This window comes from Arvicola amphibius, chromosome 12 (genome assembly GCF_903992535.2).
Source record: "Arvicola amphibius chromosome 12, mArvAmp1.2, whole genome shotgun sequence".
Classification (NCBI taxonomy): domain Eukaryota; kingdom Metazoa; phylum Chordata; class Mammalia; order Rodentia; family Cricetidae; genus Arvicola; species Arvicola amphibius.
In genome coordinates this window covers 137,056,832-137,068,996 of record NC_052058.2, presented here as the reverse complement: position 1 = coordinate 137,068,996, position 12,165 = coordinate 137,056,832, and the positions used below count along the sequence as shown (strand labels likewise).

The 12,165-nt window shown below is 45.0% G+C and overlaps 1 protein-coding gene across 1 annotated transcript in view; it reads left to right on the top strand.

The window, feature by feature from the left end:
* Fam189a1 (family with sequence similarity 189 member A1) overlaps window positions 1–12,165 on the top strand; it is a 403,077-nt gene that overhangs the window by 332,012 nt on the left and 58,900 nt on the right. The window contains exon 4 of the mRNA XM_038313821.1: window positions 5,289–5,423. Within this exon, the coding sequence (XP_038169749.1) occupies window positions 5,289–5,423 (135 nt within the window). The remainder of the gene's footprint in view (window positions 1–5,288; window positions 5,424–12,165) is intronic.

Here is a 12,165-nt window from a genome sequence, read left to right as displayed (position 1 = left end):
AGTACACAGACAATGCAAAAAAAGAGACCTGAAGATTACTCAGTAATATATGCACAGAAGTCCTTGAAAATAGCAAAAGGAAATACATATTCATGTTTCTAAATTATACACATCATTACAAAGCCAATCAATTTAATCCGTTCTTTCAACAGGACCAAGAAGCAGAGCCACATGGTTATATTAGCTGATGCAGGAAGGACAGTTGGCAAAACTGAACGTCCTCTCGTGATTTAAAAAAATAACTTATCAGATTTAAAAAATATTGTATGAAAAAAAATCAATTTTCCCTTAAAAAAAAAAAAAAAAAAAGGAGCCAGAAGTCCCTGATCTGATCTGCCGAACTGGAAAGCAGTTGTGACTGTTCAGAAGAATTTTTTAATTTTTTTTTTTAATGAACTAACAACTGTGCCTAACCCAACTGCAGGTTCAGGTTCCACACACCAACTGTAGTAGCTTTCTCCTCACTGAATAATGTCTAAAGGAATTTAAGAAAGTGAGCTCATACTTTTGAGAAAAATATAGCAAACAAACAAAAAAAAATGACTTAGAAAAATAGGCCTAGGCAATGCCCTCAAGCTGGAAACGGGGCTGCAGAATCCTACAATTAACACAGTTGGTTCTGGGAGAATGAGTATTTTCCCCTAAAATGCAGAACAAAGCGAGCCTGCTTATTCTGCCAGGTCTTACTCAGCATGGACACAGCAATGGGAGTTCCAGCCTATGTAGTCGGACAAGCAAATAAAATTACAGGCATAGAGATCGCAAAGGAAAATGTAAAACCAACTCGATTTAGATGGCATTGACGTCTTTGTGTAAAATCACAATGAAAGTTTCTAAAGGACAGCAAACAATGCGAGTAGATAACACCGACAAAGAACTACCAGATGGGTTTGGAAAGGTTACAGGACACGTGGAAACCCACAGTTCAATGTATTGGTCTATCTTGGGAATGAGAAAGAAGACACTGAAATGTGAAATGAAGTATCATTTCTCGTCACTCAAAATACGTATAAATCTAACAAAGCATGTGTCAGGCTCATTCACTGAAAACTCTGTAACAGCAGTGAAATAAATCAAGGGAAGTAGAGGGATGTGCCCTATTCTTGAATTCAAACATAACATAAAAATCAGTGTCCATTCTTCCTAAATTGATGCGCAGGGTTATTTGACTCCTATCAAAATCCCAGCAAGAATTTTTATAGACACTGACAGTCATATTCTGAAGCATATATGGGAGTAAGAGGAGGAAATAAAATGGGAGAAAAGAATAAAATGAAAAGAATAAAATGGGGAGAAAACTTCTTTTCCATTTCTGGATTATAGCGGCAGTAATCAAGACTGCATGCGGTGGAGATAAACAGACCGGTGAAGCCAGAAGTGGATTCACATGGATCTGAAGCAATGCAGAAGAGAAGGCCTTGCCACAGGTATTAGATCAGTTAGACTTCTCTAGGCACAGATTGTCAGCCTCAACCAAAGTCTTGCATCTTACACACAAAAAAAAAAATAACTAAAAAGTCTTGTGAATCAAAAAATAGTGATAAACATATAAGGCCATTAGAGAAAATCAGTAGAACATCATTAGCATCTAGGGCTCAGGAAAAGCTCTTACATCAATGATTGGAACATACGAGTAAACGTTTGGACATCACCAAAGCTGAAAACTTTTGCCCTACAGTAATTGTCTCAGGAGGATGAAAAGGGCAGTTTTATACTATGAGAAACTGTGGGGTTTGCAAGCCATATATTTAACAGAACCATGTGTGTGTGTCCTGGCTCTTGGAGTCTGAAGTTATAATGGTTTTATTATGCTGTGTTTGGTGTCCTACATTCCTCTTTCTAATTCTCCTCAGTCGCTCCAAAAGGACTGAGACTCTGTCAATATGAGCCTGCCCCAGTGGCTTTGGCGAGCTTTGTTTCCCATTTTTGGAATCTGCTTCAGTGTGACTCTCTTGGTCCCAGAGATGGTCTGTTTGCTCTTTTCTCATTGCTTTAGAATCTCCTCTATCTCTTGCCTGCGTGCATTCTTCTTGGCTTAGTCTCTCATTTTGAACAAACACACAAACACGCTCGCACACACACACACACACACACACACACACACACACTGTGGAAACTTTCCTGCATGATCTACCAGAAAGACCCCTAGAGGCCCAGTAGCTCCATTCAGAGGTCTGTTTATCCTCAAATGAAATGCTGTGTATGTGACTTGGAATGCAGGATGGCTAAGCAGCTTTATTCTTAACTACTGTCTTAATTAGGTTTCCGTTGCTGTGAAGAGACACCACAACCACAGCAACTCTTATAAAGAAAACATTTAATTGGGGTGGCTGGCATACAGGTTCAGAGGCCCAGTCATTATCATTACGGGGAGCATACAGCATACAGGCAGATGTGATGCTGGAAGAGCAGAGATCTCTACAACGTGCTTGCAACAGGAAGTTGAGTGGCTGTCATGCTAAGGGAGGCTTAAGCCAGAGGCATCAAAGCCCACCCCCACAGTGACACACTTCCTCCAACAAGGCCACACCTCCCAATAGTGCCACTCCCTTTGGAGGCCATTTTCTTTCGAACCACCACAACTACCAAGCACTGGGAACAACTCAAATGTCCATCAGTAGGTTAGGCATAAAAATAGAATGTATTCATGCCATTTAATAGGATGCCAACAAACATCACTCACCTGCATTTAAATATAGTAACACTCTGAGTGCATAAAATTAGTGAAATTAATCAAAGTGTCATTGGTAAAAATATACAAACTGAAGCATGCAAGTGATCCCCCAAATAAGGAGGTAGGTGATGAGCTTCCTGGGCAGAGAAGAGGAGGCCTGCATGGGTTTGCCTTGAACACTTGCGTGTGTGTTCTCTTTCACAAAATGAATGGTGAAGAAAATGAGCAAGGTTGAAGACGGCCCCATCTCCTAAAATGTGATGCTATCTTATGACACACCCCATAGACAGCAGTGTCTGAGTCCAGCATCACCTAGGGAGAAGTGGCGAAGATGCAGGTGAGCTTGAATGCTATGCCCTTTGTTGGTAGAGATTTCGTTTGGATAATTTGAAAACTATTAGCCTTTTCATAATAATGTCATGTATGCTTGTACTAATGGGGGGAAAAGATACATAGCTATACTCTATGAATCTCCTGCTGAGGCCTGGGGTGGGGCCCTTCAGTTCCCCAGAATTTAGTCTTGTCTCTTTGGAAGGTAATTAGTTCTGGAAGGAGGGTGCAGAATCATCCCGGTAAGGAGGTTGAGGCACAGAGCTCCCATAAGATCCCTTTTGCTCACAGTGGCTGGTGAGAGCCATTCACAAAGTCCCCAGCCCCCAGTATTGAGGGTGTCCTGGGATGCACCTGAAGCTGTTTCTCTGTGGATTGATGTGGAGATGCTAGGGAATACAAGCTTGCACACGAGAAAAGCAAAGGTGTAAAGGAAGAAGCTCTGTGGATAAACACTTAGAAGCCTAGGTAAGCAGTGTGGCAGGAGAGTTACAAGAACTCAGGGGTCCCAGCACTCGGGAGGCAGAGGCAGGCGGATCTCTGTGAGTTCGAGACCAGCCTGGTCTACAAGAGCTAGTTCCAGGACAAGCTCCAAAGCCACAGAGAAACCCTGTCTCGAAAAACCAAAAAAAAAAAAAAAAAAAAAAGAACTCAGGGGAAGAGCTTGGTTGTGGGCTTTGTCCAGGGACACAGCTCAAATGGAAAGGCATCTTGACATCTGGGGACCAGAGCTCCGTGCCTGCAGGGGGCATGCCTTGTAGGAAGAGCCAGCCCCTGATGAATCCCTACACATTCCTTAGCTCTGCGGATGTGGTGGATGCGTCCTGCCCACATCCAGTGATTAGAAATGACAGGCATGATACATGGATGCCTATGGCACCATCCTTTGCAGCACATCATACGATGAAAACTCATTTGTTACAGTTACAACGGGCCAATATTTGTCTGAAAATAACATGGGCACTTTGAGTCACCTGGTGTGAAGCGTTTGTCCGGATTTATTGGAAGTGGGCACCTGCTAGTCTGAGGGAAATAATTTGTTTCATGTTACATCAGCTTTGAATAAAATCCCACAGGTTTAAGTGACTGTTTTCTGTTTAGGCATTTTATATCCGGGTCTGCTCTTCTTTTCTTTTTAAAATCCCAATTTCTGCTCAGGCACTGGCAAATCTGTTCTTTTTCTTGTAGCTGAGAACCTCATACCTTTTTTTCCTGCTTTGCCACTGTTTTTCAAAGTTCTATGAATGCATTTGTTTCCTCCCATGGCCCTTAATTTTCTGGGCTATTTTGATTTATTCCAAATCCCCTGACAGTGACCGTTCATGTAGTTTGACAACAAGCTGTGATTCCAGGGGAACAAAACGACTGTTGGGTAGAGGGGATGGGAAACCCCACGGAGCCTTGAAGATTAAGATGGGCTGCGTACTGATGGATGGAAAGGACGTCCAGGGACCATGGAGTGATGGAGTGAGAAGAGATTTCTGGCCATGAGAGAAGAACGAGGCAAAGCTCATCTTCACAGAACAGTAAATGCCGGAGCGACTTTCAGATAGGAGTTATTCTTGTAGCTCACCTGCAGTTCGTACAACTTAAAGACTCCTTGAAAAATAACGTTCCTCTCTTTCTGCATGTGTGTGTGTATGTGTTTGTGCATGTGTGTGTGCGTGTGCGCGCGCGCGTGTGTGTGTGTGTGTGTGTGTGTGTGTGTGTGTATGAAGACATACACATGGGCCACCAGAGGACAACCTTGGGACTCTGTCCTCCCCTTCCACCTTGTTTAAGACAGTGTCTCTTGTGGAGGGAGGGGAAACTGTGTTTGGAATGTATTACATGAGAGAAGAAGTTTCTCAAGATAGATTTTAAGAATCTGTGTTCTTTGTTGCTGTACACACCAAACTGGCTTGATTGTGATTTTCAGGGACTCTCCTGCCTCTGCCTCCCTTTCTGCTATAGGAACACTAGGGTTATAGGCATGTACTACCTTGCCTAGCTTCCCCCAGGCTCTAGGGATTCAAACTCAGATACCAGTGTGCAGGTGGCACCCCTTACCCGCTGAGCCAGCTCTCCAGCTCCGCTTTCTTTTTCAAAGATAGCTTTGAGAAAAGAAGTTGAAGTAATTCATGGTGGCGCTCATGGCCTTGGTCAATGGAAATTGTTTTAGCTGTCGTGGTCTGTTTCCAATGGAGCCATTTCACGTGTCCTTGCTGTGTCGTAACATACCTCAGAGCACACTTCGGAGGCCAAATGCTGTGCTGATGCGAGACTTGTCTGTGTTCCTGTTTAGATAAAGTTCGACAGCGTGGAGGTGTGCGTCTGCTGCGAGCTACAGCACCACTCATCCGGATGCAGCAACCTCGGGGAGACACTGAAGCTGAACCCGCTGCAAGAGAACTGCAACGCTGTGCGGCTGACCTTGAAGGTGAGGCTGGGCGGTGCCTGCTGCAGGGCTCTTCCCTCTTCCAGAGACAGGAAGGAAGATTTATTAGCATAGCGAATCCTTTCAGCTCCTGACTCATCCAGGTGGCTGGATGCTGAGGATCATCCTTCCATTGTAGATTGTCCTTTGGAAGCTCTGATTTCTGGGCCCCTGTTTCCATCTTTGCCAGGTCATTTTCCTGCCTCTGACAAATCAAAGCAGGGTAGGAATGGCTGGAAGAGCTCTTCACAGATGAGCTTACCATGATTACAGTCTCTGCTGTGACTCCATCAAGGTCTACATGGTGATTCGTTTGACTTCTAAAATGCTACGTAGGGCTGGTGAGATGGCTCAGTGGGTACAGACCCTTGACATCAAGTTAGTGACTTAAGTTAGAACCCCAGAGCCCATATGGAAGGAGGAGAGAACTGACCCCAGAACAATGTCTTCTTTCCTCCTCACACATAGTGGCATGCTCATGCAACCAACATATAAATGACAAATAAATAAACAAACAAGCAAATGTAACTAAATGATAAAGGAAGAAATCTTTTTTTTTCTCTTTTCTTTTTTTGGTTTTTCGAGACAGGGTTTCTCTGCAGCTTTTTTAGAGCCTGTCCTGGAACTAGCTCTTGTAGACCAGGCTGGCCTCGAACTCACAGAGATCCGCCTGCCTCTGCCTCCCGAGTGCTGGGATTAAAGGCGTGCGCCACCACCACCCGGCTAAAGGAAGAAATCTTATAATCGCCCATGGTTCTTACATAAAGCATTTGATCCTTTTTAAAGGGAGTATATTGTCTGGGCACTATGACGATCCTTTAATCCCGACATTCCAGAGGCAGGTGGATCTCTGTGAGTTCAAGGCCAGCCTGATCTGCACGAAGAGTTCCAGGCCAGCCAGGGCCATACAGTGAGATCTGTCTCGAAGAAAAAGTGGGGAGGGCACATGGAAATGCTATCTATATTAACCCCCCCCCCCCCCGCCCGCCGTCTGTCTTTTTTCAAGGGCTATTTTACTGAAAATCCAAAGTGGCTTCTTAAAAATACAGTTAACCCAGTCCTTTTCTTGGCCTGAACGGAAGTGGCTGAAATGTTTTGAAAGCTGTGCTGCCATCAAAGGACCTCTTTGAAACTGTTTACAGTGGAGAGCTCTGGCCTATGGCAGGAAACCACTTCTGTGGACCACAGGCTCTAAAAACAGATGCCTCCAACCTGGGGAGAAGAAGGACGGTGGCCACATGAGATGTACCTATGCTCAGTTTGGAAGTAGTTTCCAAAACACCTGCTCTATCCATATGGGGAAATGGGCCAAGTTCTGGCTCCTAGTACCTGCAAAAGTAACAGCCCGTGAGAACGGGGGAAGCCAGAGCTGCAGGTTCACAGGGATGCTTCTCTGGTACCAACTATGTCTTGTGACTCTCCATTACATATCTTCATAGTCCACGCATCTCATATGCTGGGGTCTGCTCAGGAGCAGTGTCCAGTGCCTGTGTGGCCATTCATAGCCCACTGCAATGGGGCGTGAACGGACTTTGCTTACTCTAAGATCTCTTTCTGAGATCGTCTGAGTTAGTGCTTGAGCCCAGGTATGCTTTCTCTCTGCATGTAAAGAATATAATCAGACCATAGGTAATTACAGAGACAGTATGACCACCACCTCCTGGAAAAGCCAGCAAGCCTCCAGGGCATCTCGGGCCCTGGGGACCACTTGTGTGTGTGTCACTTTATGGCACTATAAAAAAATATTCAAGTAATCTACTTGGAAGAGGAAAGGTTTAGTTTGTTGTATAGTTTTAGAATTTCAAGTGTGTGATCAAATAATGTCTTCTGCTCTGGGCTGTGGTGAGCCTGCTCAGCATGACAGGAGTGTGCCGTTTGACAGAGCCACTTACCTCACCACAGGCAAGCCAGTGGAAGGGAAAGAGGAAAGGTCAGGCTCCCATAATCCCCGAGGAAGGTTTTTACCAGTGACCCAAGGACTCCTGAAGTCTTGCCTCCTAAACCCCCAAGCTTTTAATATTTACTTATTTTTGTTGTTGTTGTTGTTTTTTTTTTTTTTTTTCCGAGACAGGGTTTCTCTGTGGCTTTGGAGCTTGTCCTGGAACTAGCTCTTATAGATCAGGCTGGTCTCGAACTCACAGAGATCCGCCTGCCTCTGCCTCCCGAGTGCTGGGATTAAAGGCGTGCGCCACCATCGCCCGGCTAATTTTTATTTTATATGTACAAATATAAAATTGCCTGTATGTACCTGGTGACCACAGAAGCCAGAGCAGGATGGAACAGAAATTATAAATGGTTATGAACTGCTGTGTGGGTGCTGGGAATAGAACTCTGTTCCTCTATAAGAGCCTCAAGTGCTCTTAACTGCTAAGCCATCTCTCCAGCCCCAAGGATCCAGCTTCTAACAATGAACCATCGGGAAACATTTAGCCAAACCGTCCTGCTATTTTATAAGCTAATGGGTTATGAAGTCTTTGGTCTCCTGCCCCAAGGCCCTGAACTTCTTGGAATCTTTACTCGGTGAGACACAAGGTCTACTTACATAAAGCCCTCCAAGGAGATGTGAATTGAAGTTTGGGAATGATGTTTTCTCTAAGGTGCAGGCTCAAGCCTGGGGTGGCCTGGACTGTGAAGTCTCATCCTTGTGCACTGTCCCTTGATGAGAAGAGGCAATGGAAAATTTGTTTATGGAGTAGCCAAATGGAATGAAGTCCAGGAACTTAAGCCAAGGCTGGCTAGCATAGCTAGCCAATGTCAATGGCTCTTCCTCATGTAGATGCAGATACCCCGGATACCGATAAGAGTTGAAGACAGAAGAAAGGCTCTCCCAAACTTCTTCTTTTTTTTCTTTTTTCTTTTTTTGATTTTTCGAGACAGGGTTTCTCTGCAGCTTTTTTAGAGCCTGTCCTGGAACTAGCTCTTGTAGACCAGGCTGGCCTCGAACTCACAGAGATCCGCCTGCCTCTGCCTCCCGAGTGCTGGGATTAAAGGCGTGCGCCACCACCGCCCAGCTTCTCCCAAACTTCTTATTGATCCTTTTTGCAAAATACACTCAAGGCAGGAGCTGTCAAAGCTGATGGCAGAAGGCTCAAGGGAGACAGGGTTGATGACCATGGTGGGAGGGTGATGGTCTAGTCACAGCAGTGACTGGAAGTAGGGGAAGGGGACCTTGCCCTGCCCCCAGTGGAGGTCTCTGTAGGGAATAGGGGTGCTGGGATGAGAACTTGCTTCTGCCTCAGAGCAGCGAGATGGAGACTATTGGACGCGAGTGTCTTGTCTGCTGCGGCTTACGGATTTTGTTATTTTTCCGAACTTGTTTCTATTATCCTAGGTTCTCAGCATTTCCATATACATTTTAGAACAAGCTTGTCAGTGTCTATGGTGGCCCTGCTGGGATTTTGATTGAGATCGTGTGGAACCCACACATTACTTTGAACAGGTCTACTTAGGTCTCCTTTTATTCCAACAGTGTTTATTATCTTCATCAGCATGTAATTTCCAGTTTATAGATCTCCACACATTCTGAGTTATTTATCCTTTTCCCCCATTTATTTTCATAATACTTTAGAATCATCTCTTATTGTTATATCTGAATTTGATGCTTGCTACTGATCTTGTGTCCCGTGGTCTTGCTAAAGTCAGTTTCTAGCAGTAGGGACTCTTTAGTAGCTGATCCTTTGTAACGCAGAGGTCGTTTTACATCTCCTATTCTGTGTTAGCCAGGGGTCTCTAGAGAACAGACCCAGCAGGACACTTATAGACATAAATACAGTCAGGGGGTCTTTATGGGCACTGAGAAGCCTCACAGCAGGCTGTCCACAAGTTGAAGACCCTAGGATTCTGGCAATGAAGCTCAGTCCAAGCCAAAAGCTTCTGGATCATGGAAACAGATTATAACCTTCAGTGGTGTAGGTCCTGGCATTCAGAGTGCTTGGAGTTCTCTGATGTCGCAGGCAGGACATCAGGACTGAGAATGGGGACCTCACCTTCATGTTTTGCTGTGTGTGAGGCATAGGTTGGTTGGATGGTGCCCTAGCCACACTGAGAATAGACTTCCCCACTTGCTCCACTGACTTGTAGGCAGCTCTCCTTCATAGACCCTCCTGGGATCAGTGCTTTACTGGTTGTCTGGGCATCCTTCATCCGGTCCATCAACTCCTGAAATGACCCCTTCACACCCCAGTCTGGCTCGCTCACCTTCCTGGCTTTTTTTTGCTGTAACCAGGAACTTCAGGGCACTGCCAAATGGGGGTAAGAAGGGGGAGCACACATTTTTTCCTGCTCCTGACATTAAAGCTATTGTTCCAAATTGCCCAGTGATTCCCACCACTGGGTAGTAAATTCCACTCCCATTACAGCATCTATGTGGATCATCTGCTTATAGAAATCAGGTTCTCAACAAACCGAATACCAAGTATCGTATTCCAGCAGGCAGTAGACATAGCTAAAGCTCTGGAGTCCAACCCCATCCTACAATTTGTTTATTTTTCAGCTTCTATAGTTTGAGCCATGGTATTGAATTCCGTCTATGTAACCATCAGTCATCTCTGGATTCTGTCTGTGTGAGCATCCCTGGGTGGTCCTTAGGTCCTTGGCTACTGAAGGGAAGTTTCTATTGCAGTTTAAGCATAGGTAGAGGTGCAGCTATTGCAGACAGCCCTTAGGTCATTCTTTAGTAAGTGGGCTCTTGCAGTTTAAAAGGATAGCGGTGTCAATCATGTCTTAGGACATCTTTGCAAACCTTTGCTCTCTTGAGATAAGAGGAAAGGGATTCCGCTGAAACAGGCAGGAGTACAAGCAGAGCTCAGGAAAATTTTAGCACATCTTAATCCTCCAGCTCTACTTAATCCTGTGGCTCTCAGGCAGAAGCGAGGAAGCCTCCCTAGTGTGGGCAGCAGCACAACAGAATACTAAAGGCTCAGCATATGTTCTTCTTTTCCCCTTTGATCTTACACTCTCATTGTCTGCAGTCTGATAGCGTGGAAAGGGACTTCTCCAAACTATCCTCGGTCACTTCCCTTGGTTACATTGATGGTCCTAAAGCATTTTTCATTTCTATGACTGTTTTTTTTTCCAAGACAGGGTCTTACAGTGTAGCTTAGGCTGGCCTTGAACTTTGGTGATCCTCCTGCCTCAGCCTTTCGACTGCTAGAAATTTCATGGACGAGCCACTACTCCTGTCAGACCACTGTTCTCTATTTGTAGAATTTCCACCAGACCAGTTCTTCTTGCTTTCATCTGTCCGGTGACTTACCTGTGTGGTCCTGTTCAGTGCCCATCTTTTCTGCTAGAGCTGGTGTTGGACTGCATTTGCTCCAAGCTGCCTCTCATATTTCTCCTTGGGGGTTTCCTCTTTCTCTTAGAATTTGGTTGGTTGTCCCGTGACCTGAAGCATGAAGGACTCAACTTCAGTTGGGATTTTGCAGTACCCAGTGTCCTATTCTAACTGTAAAGCGCTGTTTTTGCCAGTTTTCTCTATGAAGTGTATTGAATACTGTTCCGGAAGATTCTATCGCTGCCAATATGAGATTCTTGAGAACAGCTCCCCCAGCGGTTCCGTCTTAGAACATGCCACTCTCTTTTGTCGTTGAATATTTACGTAGGGAAAGTCCTAAGATCCTCCTGACATCTTCTCAGCCTTTCCAGCTGAGGCTGAGGGACAAAAAGTGCCTGCTGCTCTCACAGAAGACCCGGGTTCAATTCCCGGCCTCCACATGGTGGCGCACGACCTGCAGTAACTCCACTTCTTAGGGACCCATGCCTCTTCTGATCTCTGCTCAGATGCATGCACATCCATGCAAACTAAAATTAATTTTAATTGATTTTAAAAATAAATTGTAACTAATTCATTAAAAATTTGTAGCTTTTCCCACACACGGCAAGGCTGTATTTCTCAGCTCCCTGTGGTTGCTGAGGGCACGTGAGCAAATTTATAGGTATAATTTCCAAAGCCTTGACTGTAGGGTGAGTCTTCAGAGGTCCTTCCTTCTGCCACGGAAAGTGAAATTTTTCATTGTCCTGCCCCATCAGCTGGGTCACTGCAGGAACACAGCTTCCTGCAACTTACTCATTGGATGTATAATATGAATGAGAAGTAATGCTTTGTTGGGATATTTGTTACTGCAGCATGACCAAACCCACCTTGCTTCTATCTGTCTGGTCATGTACCTGTATGTTCTTACTCATGGCCCATCTTCCCCCTCCCTCCCCCAAAGAGCTGGTATGACAGTTTTGGGGGGGTAATTTCAATAGCATTTTTCAATTATTAGGTCTATTAGTTCCACTAAGGCGTGTCTTGATACCACATGGCCATTGAGTATATGTGTCTGCATTTTACTCTATTTCAGACAGGTTTACTTTTCAAAGGATTTATTATTATTATTACAAAAGAGTTTCAGCGTGTAGGTGTGCACATATGAGGGCAGGCACCCCTAGAATCCAAAAGAAGGCATGGGATCCATCAGATACGGCAATTGTCAGCAACCCAGTATGGGTGCTGGGAACCTGACTTGGGTCCTCTGCAAGAGCAGCGTGACTCAGGCCCCGAACCATCTCTCCCACCCCGTACACATGTCTATGAAGTATGTATTCGATCCCCTGTCCCCACTCCCAGTTCAGTGTATTTACAACAGTGACTCATTTTGTGGACCATTGTTATCTATAGTTCATGACTGCCGCTTTCCTCTCATTTCAAACTGTGTTTCCCACCCCAGTTCACTCTGTTTCTCTGCCGTCTCTCCCTGCT